Source organism: Heptranchias perlo, chromosome 45 (genome assembly GCF_035084215.1).
Source record: "Heptranchias perlo isolate sHepPer1 chromosome 45, sHepPer1.hap1, whole genome shotgun sequence".
Lineage (NCBI taxonomy): Eukaryota > Metazoa > Chordata > Chondrichthyes > Hexanchiformes > Hexanchidae > Heptranchias > Heptranchias perlo.
Genome location: NC_090369.1, coordinates 754,299 through 768,559, shown reverse-complemented (window position 1 = coordinate 768,559; position 14,261 = coordinate 754,299). Strand labels below are relative to the sequence as shown.

Below are 14,261 nucleotides of genomic sequence, written 5' to 3'. Positions count from 1 at the left end.
GGCCCTGTTTACACTCACTGTACGGCCCTGTAACACTCACTGTACTGCCCTGTTTACACTCACTGTACGGCCCTGTTTACACTCACTGTACGGCCCTGTAACACTCACTGTACGGCCCTGTTTACACTCACTGTACGGCCCTGTAACACTCACTGTACGGCCCTGTAACACTCACTGTACGGCCCTGTAACACTCACTGTACGGCCCTGTTTACACTCACTGTACGGCCCTGTAACACTCACTGTACGGCCCTGTAACACTCACTGTACGGCCCTGTAACACTCACTGTACGGCCCTGTAACACTCACTGTACGGCCCTGTAACACTCACTGTACGGCCCTGTAGCACTCACTGTACGGCCCTGTAACACTCACTGTACGGCCCTGTTTACACTCACTGTACGGCCCTGTTTACACTCACTGTACGGCCCTGTAACACTCACTGTACGGCCCTGTAACACTCACTGTATGGCCCTGTTTACACTCACTGTACGGCCCTGTTTACACTCACTGTACGGCCCTGTAACCCTCACTGTACGGCCCTGTTTACACTCACTGTACGGCCCTGTAACACTCACTGTACGGCCCTGTAACACTCACTGTACGGCCCTGTTTACACTCACTGTACGGCCCTGTTTACACTCACTGTACGGCCCTGTAACACTCACTGTACTGCCCTGTTTACACTCACTGTACGGCCCTGTTTACACTCACTGTACGGCCCTGTAACACTCACTGTACGGCCCTGTAACACTCACTGTACGGCCCTGTTTACACTCACTGTACGGCCCTGTAACACTCACTGTACGGCCCTGTAACACTCACTGTACGGCCCTGTACACACTCACTGTACGGCCCTGTAACACTCACTGTACGGCCCTGTAACACTCACTGTATGGCCCTGTTTACACTCACTGTACGGCCCTGTAACACTCACTGTACGGCCCTGTAACACTCACTGTACGGCCCTGTAACACTCACTGTACGGCCCTGGTAACACTCACTGCACGGCCCTGTAACACTCACTGCACGGCCCTGTAACACTCACTGTACGGCCCTGTAGCACTCACTGTACGGTCCTGTAACACTCACTGTACGGCCCTGTAGCACTCACTGTACGGCCCTGTAACACTCACTGTACGGCCCTGTTTACACTCACTGTACGGCCCTGTAACACTCACTGTACTGCCCTGTTTACACTCACTCTACGGCCCTGTTTACACTCACTGTACGGCCCTGTAACACTCACTGTACGGCCCTGTTTACACTCACTGTACGGCCCTGTAACACTCACTGTACGGCCCTGTAACACTCACTGTACGGCCCTGTTTACACTTACTGTACGGCCCAGTTTACACTCACTCTACGGCCCAGTTTACACTCACTGTACGGCCCTGTTTACACTCACTGTACGGCCCTGTAACACTCACTGTACGGCCCTGTTTACACTCACTGTACGGCCCTGTAACACTCACTGTACGGCCCTGTAACACTCACTGTACGGCCCTGTAACACTCACTGTACGGCCCTGTTTACACTCACTGTACGGCCCTGTAACACTCACTGTACGGCCCTGTAACACTCACTGTACGGCCCTGTTTACACTCACTGTACGGCCGTTTACACTCACTGTACGGCCCTGTAACACTCACTGTACGGCCCTGTTTACACTCACTGTACGGCCCTGTTTACACTCACTGTACGGCCCTGTAACACTCACTGTACGGCCCTGTAACACTCACTGTACGGCCCTGGTAACACTCACTGTACGGCCCAGTAACACTCACTGTACGGCCCTGTTTACACTCACTGTACGGCCCTGTAACACTCACTGTACGGCCCTGTTTACACTCACTGTACGGCCCTGTAACACTCACTGTACGGCCCTGTTTACACTCACTGTACGGCCCTGTAACACTCACTGTACGGCCCTGTAACACTCACTGTACGGCCCTGTTTACACTCACTGTACGGCCCTGTTTACACTCACTGTACGGCCCTGTAACACTCACTGTACGGCCCTGTAACACTCACTGTACGGCCCTGTAACACTCACTGTACTGCCCTGTTTACACTCACTGTACGGCCCTGTAACACTCACTATACGGCCCTGTTTACACTCACTGTACGGCCCTGTTTACACTCACTGTACGGCCCTGTAACACTCACTGTACGGCCCTGTTTACACTCACTGTACGGCCCTGTAACACTCACTGTACGGCCCTGTAACACTCACTGTACGGCCCTGTTTACACTCACTGTACGGCCCTGTTTACACTCACTGTACGGCCCTGTAACACTCACTGTACTGCCCTGTTTACACTCACTGTACGGCCCTGTTTACACTCACTGTACGGCCCTGTAACACTCACTGTACGGCCCTGTTTACACTCACTGTACGGCCCTGTAACACTCACTGTACGGCCCTGTTTACACTCACTGTACGGCCCTGTAACACTCACTGTACGGCCCTGTAACACTCACTGTACGGCCCTGTTTACACTCACTGTACGGCCCTGTAACACTCACTGTACGGCCCTGTAACACTCACTGTACGGCCCTGTAACACTCACTGTACGGCCCTGGTAACACTCACTGTACGGCCCTGTAACACTCACTGTACGGCCCTGTAACACTCACTGTACGGCCCTGTAGCACTCACTGTACGGCCCTGTTTACACTCACTGTACGGCCCTGTAACACTCACTGTACGGCCCTGTAGCACTCACTGTACGGCCCTGTTTACACTCACTGTACGGCCCTGTAACACTCACTGTACGGCCCTGTAACACTCACTGTACGGCCCTGTTTACACTCACTGTACGGCCCTGTAACACTCACTGTACGGCCCTGTAACACTCACTGTACGGCCCTGTAGCACTCACTGTACGGCCCTGTTTACACTCACTGTACGGCCCTGTAACACTCACTGTACGGCCCTGTAACACTCACTGTACGGCCCTGTTTACACTCACTGTACGGCCCTGTAACACTCACTGTACGGCCCTGTTTACACTCACTGTACGGCCCTGTAACACTCACTGTACGGCCCTGTTTACACTCACTGTACGGCCCTGTAACACTCACTGTACTGCCCTGTTTACACTCACTGTACGGCCCTGTAACACTCACTGTACGGCCCTGTTTACACTCACTGTACGGCCCTGTTTACACTCACTGTACGGCCCTGTAACACTCACTGTACGGCCCTGTTTACACTCACTGTACGGCCATGTAACACTCACTGTACGGCCCTGTAACACTCACTGTATGGCCCTGTTTACACTCACTGTACGGCCCTGTTTACACTCACTGTACGGCCCTGTAACACTCACTGTACTGCCCTGTTTACACTCACTGTACGGCCCTGTTTACACTCACTGTACGGCCCTGTAACACTCACTGTACGGCCCTGTAACACTCACTGTACGGCCCTGTAACACTCACTGTACGGCCCTGTTTACACTCACTGTACGGCCCTGTAACACTCACTGTACGGCCCTGTAACACTCACTGTACGGCCCTGTAACACTCACTGTATGGCCCTGTTTACACTCACTGTACGGCCCTGTAACACTCACTGTACGGCCCTGTAACACTCACTGTACGGCCCTGTAACACTCACTGTACGGCCCTGTAACACTCACTGTACGGCCCTGTAACACTCACTGTACGGCCCTGGTAACACTCACTGTACGGCCCTGTAACACTCACTGTACGGCCCTGTAACACTCACTGTACGGCCCTGTAGCACTCACTGTACGGCCCTGTAACACTCACTGTACGGCCCTGTAGCACTCACTGTATGGCCCTGTAACACTCACTGTACGGCCCTGTAACACTCACTGTACGGCCCTGTTTACACTCACTGTACGGCCCTGTAACACTCACTGTACTGCCCTGTTTACACTCACTCTACGGCCCTGTTTACACTCACTGTACGGCCCTGTAACACTCACTCTACGGCCCTGTTTACACTCACTGTACGGCCCTGTTTACACTCACTGTACGGCCCTGTAACACTCACTGTACGGCCCTGTAACACTCACTGTACGGCCGTTTACACTCACTGTACGGCCCTGTAACACTCACTGTACGGCCCTGTTGACACTCACTGTACGGCCCTGTAACACTCACTGTACGGCCCTGTTTACACTCACTGTACGGCCCTGTAACACTCACTGTACGGCCCTGGTAACACTCACTGCACGGCCCAGTAACACTCACTGTACGGCCCTGTTTACACTCACTGTACGGCCCTGTAACACTCACTGTACAGCCCTGTAACACTCACTGTACGGCCCTGTTTACACTCACTGTACGGCCCTGTAACACTCACTGTACGGCCCTGTTTACACTCACTGTACGGCCCTGTAACACTCACTGTACGGCCCTGTAACACTCACTGTACGGCCCTGTAACACTCACTGTACGGCCCTGTTTACACTCACTGTACGGCCCTGTAACACTCACTGTACGGCCCTGTAACACTCACTGTACGGCCCTGTAACACTCACTGTACGGCCCTGTAACACTCACTGTACGGCCCTGTTTACACTCACTGTACGGCCCTGTAACACTCACTGTACGGCCCTGTTTACACTCACTGTACGGCCCTGTAACACTCACTGTACTGCCCTGTTTACACTCACTGTACGGCCCTGTTTACACTCACTGTACGGCCCTGTAACACTCACTGTACGGCCCTGTTTACACTCACTGTACGGCCCTGTAACACTCACTGTACGGCCCTGTAACACTCACTGTACGGCCCTGTAACACTCACTGTACGGCCCTGTTTACACTCACTGTACGGCCCTGTAACACTCACTGTACGGCCCTGTAACACTCACTGTACGGCCCTGTAACACTCACTGTACGGCCCTGTAACACTCACTGTACGGCCCTGTAGCACTCACTGTACGGCCCTGTAACACTCACTGTACGGCCCTGTTTACACTCACTGTACGGCCCTGTAACACTCACTGTACGGCCCTGTAACACTCACTGTACGGCCCTGTTTACACTCACTGTACGGCCCTGTTTACACTCACTGTACGGCCCTGTAACACTCACTGTACTGCCCTGTTTACACTCACTGTACGGCCCTGTTTACACTCACTGTACGGCCCTGTAACACTCACTGTACGGCCCTGTAACACTCACTGTACGGCCCTGTTTACACTCACTGTACGGCCCTGTTTACACTCACTGTACGGCCCTGTAACACTCACTGTACGGCCCTGTAACACTCACTGTACGGCCCTGTATACACTCACTGTACGGCCCTGTAACACTCACTGTACGGCCCTGTAACACTCACTGTATGGCCCTGTTTACACTCACTGTACGGCCCTGTAACACTCACTGTACGGCCCTGTAACACTCACTGTACGGCCCTGTAACACTCACTGTACGGCCCTGGTAACACTCACTGTACGGCCCTGTAACACTCACTGCACGGCCCTGTAACACTCACTGCACGGCCCTGTAACACTCACTGTACGGCCCTGTAGCACTCACTGTACGGCCCTGTAACACTCACTGTACGGCCCTGTAGCACTCACTGTACGGCCCTGTAACACTCACTGTACGGCCCTGTTTACACTCACTGTACGGCCCTGTAACACTCACTGTACTGCCCTGTTTCCACTCACTCTACGGCCCTGTTTACACTCACTGTACGGCCCTGTAACACTCACTGTACGGCCCTGTTTACACTCACTGTACGGCCCTGTAACACTCACTGTACGGCCCTGTAACACTCACTGTACGGCCCTGTTTACACTTACTGTACGGCCCAGTTTACACTCACTCTACGGCCCAGTTTACACTCACTGTACGGCCCTGTTTACACTCACTGTACGGCCCTGTAACACTCACTGTACGGCCCTGTTTACACTCACTGTACGGCCCTGTAACACTCACTGTACGGCCCTGTTTACACTTACTGTACGGCCCAGTTTACACTCACTCTACGGCCCAGTTTACACTCACTGTACGGCCCTGTTTACACTCACTGTACGGCCCAGTTTACACTCACTCTACGGCCCAGTTTACACTTACTGTACAGCCCTGTAACACTCACTGTACGGCCCTGTTTACACTCACTGTACGGCCCTGTAACACTCACTGTACGGCCCTGTTTACACTCACTGTACGGCCCTGTAACACTCACTGTACGGCCCTGTTTACACTTACTGTACGGCCCAGTTTACACTCACTCTACGGCCCAGTTTACACTCACTGTACGGCCCTGTTTACACTCACTGTACGGCCCAGTTTACACTCACTCTACGGCCCAGTTTACACTTACTGTACGGCCCTGTAACACTCACTGTACGGCCCTGTAACACTCACTCTACGGCCCAGTTTACACTCACTGTACGGCCCTGTTTACACTTACTGTACGGCCCTGTAACACTCACTGTACGGCCCTGTTTACACTTACTGTACGGCCCAGTTTACACTCACTCTACGGCCCAGTTTACACTCACTGTACGGCCCTGTTTACACTCACTGTACGGCCCTGTAACACTCACTGTACGGCCCTGTTTACACTCACTGTACGGCCCTGTAACACTCACTGTACGGCCCTGTTTACACTTACTGTACGGCCCAGTTTACACTCACTCTACGGCCCAATTTACACTCACTGTACGGCCCTGTTTACACTCACTGTACGGCCCAGTTTACACTCACTCTACGGCCCAGTTTACACTTACTGTACGGCCCTGTAACACTCACTGTACGGCCCTGTAACACTCACTGTACGGCCCTGTAACACTCACTCTACGGCCCAGTTTACACTCACTGTACGGCCCTGTTTACACTTACTGTACGGCCCTGTAACACTCACTGTACGGCCCTGTAACACTCACTCTACGGCCCAGTTTACACTCACTGTACGGCCCTGTTTACACTTACTGTACGGCCCTGTAACACTCACTGTACGGCCCAGTTTACACTCACTCTACGGCCCAATTTACACTCACTGTACGGCCCTGTTTACACTCACTGTGCGGCCCTGTTTACACTCACTCTACGGCCCTGTTTACACTCACTGTACGGCCCAGTTTACACTCACTGTACGGCCCTGTTTACACTTACTGTACACCTGCAGCATCCCTCGGACAGCGTTCCCCCCTCGTGTATTTTCCACTTTACACTCGTAGATCCCTGCATCACCCGTCTGAATGTTGAGCACCTCCAGCACGGCCTGTGATTTCCTCAGTCTTGCCCTGCTCGGTAAGTTACCGTCCAGCTTGCGCCAGGTGATGGTGGGAACGGGGCTGAAATAGTGACACAGTGAGTCAGTCAAAGAGAGTCACAGAGACGGGCAACAAGGCCCAGAGTGAGCACAATCCTACTGGGCAGGTACAGTCCCACTCGCACAGTTAATGGACAGTCCATCAGTTCAATCAGTGTTTCCCCTTCGGACAGATCAACTCAACCGACCCACCTCAATGTAACCCGTAACCCACCTACCCACCTCAACGTAACCCGTAACCCACCGACCCACCTCAACATAACCCGTAACCCACCTACCCACCTCAACGTAACCCGTAACCCACCTACCCACCTCAACATAACCCGTAACCCACCGACCCACCTCAACATAACCCGTAACCCACCGACCCACCTCAACATAACCCGTAACCCACCGACCCACCTCAACGTAACCCATAACCCACCGACCCACCTCAACATAACCCGTAACCCACCAACCCACCTCAACATAACCCGTAACCCACCGACCCACCTCAACATAACCCGTAACCCACCGACCCACCTCAACGTAACCCGTAACCCACCGACCCACCTCAACATAACCCGTAACCCACCAACCCACCTCAACATAACCCGTAACCCACCTACCCACCTCAACATAACCCGTAACCCACCTACCCACCTCAACATAACCCGTAACCCACCGACCCACCTCAACATAACCCGTAACCCACCGACCCACCTCAACATAACCCGTAACCCACCGACCCACCTCAACGTAACCCGTAACCCCACCGACCCACCTCAACGTAACCCGTAACCCACCGACCCACCTCAACATAACCCGTAACCCACCGACCCACCTCAACATAACCCGTAACCCCACCGACCCACCTCAACATAACCCGTAACCCACCGACCCACCTCAACATAACCCGTAACCCCACCGACCCACCTCAACATAACCCGTAACCCCACCGACCCACCTCAACATAACCCGTAACCCACCGACCCACCTCAACATAACCCGTAACCCACCTACCCACCTCAATGTAACCCGTAACCCACCGACCCACCTCAACATAACCCGTAACCCACCGACCCACCTCAACATAACCCGTAACCCACCAACCCACCTCAACATAACCCGTAACCCACCGACCCACCTCAACATAACCCGTAACCCACCGACCCACCTCAACATAACCCGTAACCCACCGACCCACCTCAACATAACCCGTAACCCACCGACCCACCTCAACATAACCCATAACCCACCGACCCACCTCAACGTAACCCGTAACCCACCGACCCACCTCAACATAACCCGTAACCCACCGACCCACCTCAACATAACCCGTAACCCACCGACCCACCTCAACATAACCCGTAACCCCACCGACCACCTCAACGTAACCCGTAACCCACCGACCCACCTCAACATAACCCGTAACCCACCGACCCACCTCAACATAACCCGTAACCCCACCGACCCACCTCAACATAACCCGTAACCCCACCGACCCACCTCAACATAACCCGTAACCCACCGACCCACCTCAACATAACCCGTAACCCCACCTACCCACCTCAACATAACCCGTAACCCACCTACCCACCTCAACGTAACCCATAACCCACCTACCCACCTCAACGTAACCCATAACCCCACCGACCCACCTCACCTTAACCTATAACCCACCTACCCACCTTATCTTAACCCATAACCCACCTACCCACCTCAACATAACCCATAACCCCACCGACCCACCTCAACGTAACCCATAACCCACCGACCCACCTCACCTTAACCTATAACCCACCTACCCACCTTATCTTAACCCATAACCCACCGACCCACCTCAACGTAACCCATAACCCACCGACCCACCTCAACGTAACCCGTAACCCACCGACCCACCTCAACATAACCCGTAACCCACCGACCCACCTCAACGTAACCCATAACCCACCGACCCACCTCAACGTAACCCATAACCCACCGACCCACCTCAACGTAACCCGTAACCCACCGACCCACCTCAACATAACCCGTAACCCACCGACCCACCTCAACGTAACCCATAACCCACCGACCCACCTCAACGTAACCCATAACCCACCGACCCACCTCAACATAACCCATAACCCACCGACCCACCTCAACGTAACCCATAACCCACCGACCCACCTCAACGTAACCCATAACCCCACCGACCCACCTCAACGTAACCCATAACCCACCGACCCACCTCAACGTAACCCATAACCCACCTACCCACCTCAACATAACCCATAACCCACCTACCTACTTCACCTTAACCCATAACCCACCTAATCTTAACCCATAACCCACCTACCCACCTCATCTTAACCCATAACCCCACCTCCCCACCTTAGCTTAACCCATAACCCCACCTCCCCACCTTAGCTTAACGCATAACCCCACCTACCTACTTCACCTTAACCCATAACCCACCTAATCTTAACCCATAACCCACCTACCCACCTCATCTTAACCCATAACCCACCTCCCCACCTCATCTTAACCCATAACCCACCTACCTACTTCACCTTAACCTATAACCCACCTACCCACCTCATCTTAACCCATAACCCACCTACCGACTTCACCTTAACCCATAACCCACCTACCCACCTCATCTTAACCCATAACCCACCTACCCACCTTTTCTTAACCCATAACCCACCTACCCATCTTATCTTAACCCATAACCCACCTACCCACCTTATCTTAACCCATAACCCACCTACCCATCTTATCTTAACCCATAACCCCACCTACCCACCTAACCTTGGTCCATACCCCACCTGCTCCCCTTACCCCTCATTCCCTCCTCTCTCCACAAAACCATCTAATGGCCCCTTGACCCCACTGACCTCCTGCCCTCTTCAATGTGGGATTTTATTCTTGAACTCAATGTCCCGTTGGTTGATATGTGGGGACTGGGATCAGGTGTTGAATTCTGATCTCTGTTTCTCTGTTGATGAACGTTCCCTGAATCCTTTGATAGCGGACTCTGTTTCTGCCTCGCGATACACGGGGAGTGGGAGACGCAGCTGCCATCTTGGCCATTCCCGCTGAGAATTCCAGTTCTAACGGGCGGAAAGCAGCAACTCGCCAAGGCTTCTTCGACAGCACCTCCCAAGCCCACGACCTCTACCACCTAGAAGGACAAGGGCAGCAGGCACATGGGAACACCACCACCTGCACGTTCCCCTCCAAGTCACACACCATCCCGACTTGGAAATATATCGGCCGTTCCTTCATCGTCGCTGGGTCAAAATCCTGGAACTCCCTCCCTACCAGCACTGTGGGAGAACCGTCACCACACGGACTGCAGCGGTTCAAGAAGGCGGCTCACCACCACCTTCTCAAGGGGCAATTAGGGATGGGCAATAAATGCCGGCCTCGCCAGCGACGCCCACATCCCCAGAATGAGCTACAAACAAGACAAGTGACTGAACGAATCACTTTGAACGGACTCCGACAGGAACTTTAAACTCTCAGTGTTATCTCTTGTGAGCAGCGAGGGGTGAGGAGTGCGATACTTGAAGAGATTTGCCGATGTGAGTTGCTTTATCAGATTGCTGATCGCACTCCATGAAGCAGTGAATTCAATCCCATTAGTCCATCTTTGCACAATGACCCTGTCCACATTTAATAATTAATTTCCCTGGAGATCCATCCTTCACATCTTTAATTAGTGTCAGCCTCATTTTGTTTAACACCTTATCTCATTCCGTGTGAAGAGACGTCTGTTGAGGACATGCAGCTCTTTAATGATTACATTCTTGCTCGCTGCCTCGGTCAGGCCGCCTGAGACTGGGACCATCTTCCAAAAGGCAACTTGCCTTAGTTCCAGAATTCCACACTCCATTTCAGCAAACACTTGGATCATCTCGCTCTTCGATGTGTGGACTTTAGAACTTTTAGGGATGGGAAGAGGCCATCAGCCCTAATAAGCCTGTCCCCTTTCATAGATCCTCCCCATCTTCTCACTATAACCCATATCCTCCTCCCCACCTTCTCACCATAACCCATATCCTCCTCCCCACCTTCTCACCATAACCCATATCCTCCTCCCCATCTTCTCACTATAACCCATATCCTCCTCCCCATCTTCTCACTATAACCCATATCCTCCTCCCCACCTTCTCACCATAACCCATATCCTCCTCCCCACCTTCTCACCATAACCCATATACTCCTCCCCACCTTCTCATTATAACCCATATCCTCCTCCCCACCTTCTCACCATAACCCATATCCTCACCTCCCCACCTTCTCACCATAACCCATATCCTCCTCCTCATCTTCTCACTATAACCCATATCCTCCTCCCCATCTTCTCACCATAACCCATATCCTCCTCCCCATCTTCTCACTATAACCCATATCCTCCTCCTCATCTTCTCACCATAACCCATATCCTCCTCTCCACCTTCTCACCATAACCCATATCCTCCTCCCCACCTTCTCACCATAACCCATATCCTCCTCCCCATCTTCTCACCATAACCCATATCCTCCTCCTCATCTTCTCACCATAACCCATAGCCTCCTCCCCATCTTCTCACTATAACCCATATCCGCCTCCCCATCTTCTCACTATAACCCATATCCTCCTCTCCACCTTCTCACCATAACCCATATCCTCCTCCCCACCTTCTCACCATAACCCATATCCTCCTCCCCATCTTCTCACTATAACCCGTATCCTCCTCCCCACCTTCTCACCATAACCCATATCCTCCTCCCCACCTTCTCACCATAACCCATATCCTCCTCCTCATCTTCTCACCATAACCCATATCCTCACCTCCCCACCTTCTCACCATAACCCATATCCTCCTCCCCATCTTCTCACCATAACCCATATCCTCACCTCCCCATCTTCTCACCATAACCCATATCCTCCTCCCCATCTTCTCACCATAACCCATATCCTCCTCCCCACCTTCTCACCAAAACCCATATCCTCCTCCCCATCTTCTCACCAAAACCCATATCTTCCTCCCCATCTTCTCACCATAACCCATATCCTCCTCCCCACCTTCTCACCAAAACCCATATCCTCCTCGCCATCTTCTCACCATAACCCATATCCTCAGCTCCCCACCTTCTCACTATAACCCATATCCTCACCTCCCCACCTTCTCACCATAACCCATATCCTCCTCTCCATCTTCTCACCATAACCCATATCCTCCTCCAAATCTTCTCACCATAACCCATATCCTCACCTCCCCACCTTCTCACCATAACCCATATCCTCCTCCTCACCTTCTCACCATAACCCATATCCTCCTCCTCACCTTCTCACCATAACCCATATCCTCCTCCCCACCTTCTCACCATAACCCATATCCTCCTCCCCACCTTCTCATCATAACCCATATCCTCCTCCCCACCTTCTCACTATAACCCATATCCTCACCTCCCCACCTTCTCACCATAACCCATATCCTCCTCTCCACCTTCTCACCATAACCCATATCCTCACCTCCCCACCTTCTCACCATAACCCATATCCTCCTCCCCATCTTCTCACCATAACCCATATCCTCCTCTCCATCTTCTCACCATAACCCATATCCTCCTCCCCATCTTCTCACCATAACCCATATCCTCCTCCCCATCTTCTCACCATAACCCATATCCTCCTCTCCACCTTCTCACCATAACCCATATCCTCACCTCCCCACCTTCTCACCATAACCCATATCCTCCTCCCCATCTTCTCACCATAACCCATATCCTCCTCCCCATCTTCTCACCATAACCCATATCCTCCTCCCCATCTTCTCACCATAACCCATATCCTCCTCTCCACCTTCTCACCATAACCCATATCCTCCTCCCCACCTTCTCACCATAACCCATATCCTCACCTCCCCACCTTCTCACAATAACCCATATCCTCCTTCCCATCTTCTCACCATAACCCATATCCTCCTCCCCATCTTCTCACCATAACCCATATCCTCCTCCCCATCTTCTCACCATAACCCATATCCTCCTCCCCACCTTCTCACTATTTACTCTGTATCTAACCTGTGCTGTACCTGCCCTGGGAGTGTTTGATGGGACAGTGTAGAGGGAGTTTTACTCTGTATCTAACCCTGTACCTGCCCTGGGAGTGTTTGATGGGACAGTGTAGAGGGAGCTTTACTCTGTATTTAACCCTGTACCTGCCCCTGGGAGTGTTTGATGGGACAGTGTGGAGGGAGCTTTACTCTGTATCTAACCCTGTACCTGCCCTGGGAGTGTTTGATGGGACAGTGTAGAGGGAGCTTTACTCTGTATCTAACCCTGTACCTGCCCTGGGAGTGTTTGATGGGACAGTGTAGAGGGAGATTTACTCTGTATCTAACCCGTGTTGTACCTGCCCTGGGAGTGTTTGATGGGACAGTGTAGAGGGAGCTTTACTCTGTATCTAACCCGTGCTGTACCTGCCCTGGGAGTGTTGATGGGACAGTGTAGAGGGAGCTTTACTCTGTATCTAACCTGTACTGAACCTGCCCTGGGAGTGTTTGATGGGACAGTGTAGAGGGAGCTTTACTCTGTATCTAACCCGTGCTGTACCTGCCCTGGGAATGTTTGATGGGACAGTGTAGAGGGAGCTTTACTCTGTATCTAACCCTGTACCTGCCCCTGGGAGTGTTTGATGGGACAGTGTAGAGGGAGCTTTACTCTGTATCTCACCCTGTACCTGCCCTGGAAGGGCAAGGCTGGTAGAAGTAGGGAACCTTGGATGACTCGGGAGATTGAGGCACTAGTCAAAAATAAGAAGGAGGCATATGACATGCATAGGCAGCTGGGATCAAGTGGATCCCTTGAAGAGTATAGAGATTGCCGGAGTAGAGTTAAGAGAGAAATCAGGAGGGCAAAAAGGGGATATGAGATTGCTTTGGCAGATCAGGCAAAGGTGAATCCAAAGAGCTTCTACAAATACATAAAGGGCAAAAGGGTAACTAGGGAGAGAGTAGGGCCTCTTAAGGATCAAC

The 14,261-nt window shown here is 52.6% G+C and overlaps 1 protein-coding gene across 1 annotated transcript in view; it reads right to left on the bottom strand.

Annotated features, from left to right (window-relative positions):
* LOC137306831 (contactin-5-like) overlaps positions 1–11,086 on the bottom strand; it is a 107,739-nt gene extending 96,653 nt beyond the window's left edge. The window contains exons 1-2 of the mRNA XM_067976230.1: positions 10,983–11,086; positions 7,110–7,291 (exon numbers count right to left, since the gene is read on the bottom strand). Coding sequence (XP_067832331.1) covers positions 7,110–7,291; positions 10,983–11,086 — 286 coding nt within the window. The remainder of the gene's footprint in view (positions 1–7,109; positions 7,292–10,982) is intronic.
* Positions 11,087–14,261: the final 3,175 nt, after the last annotated feature.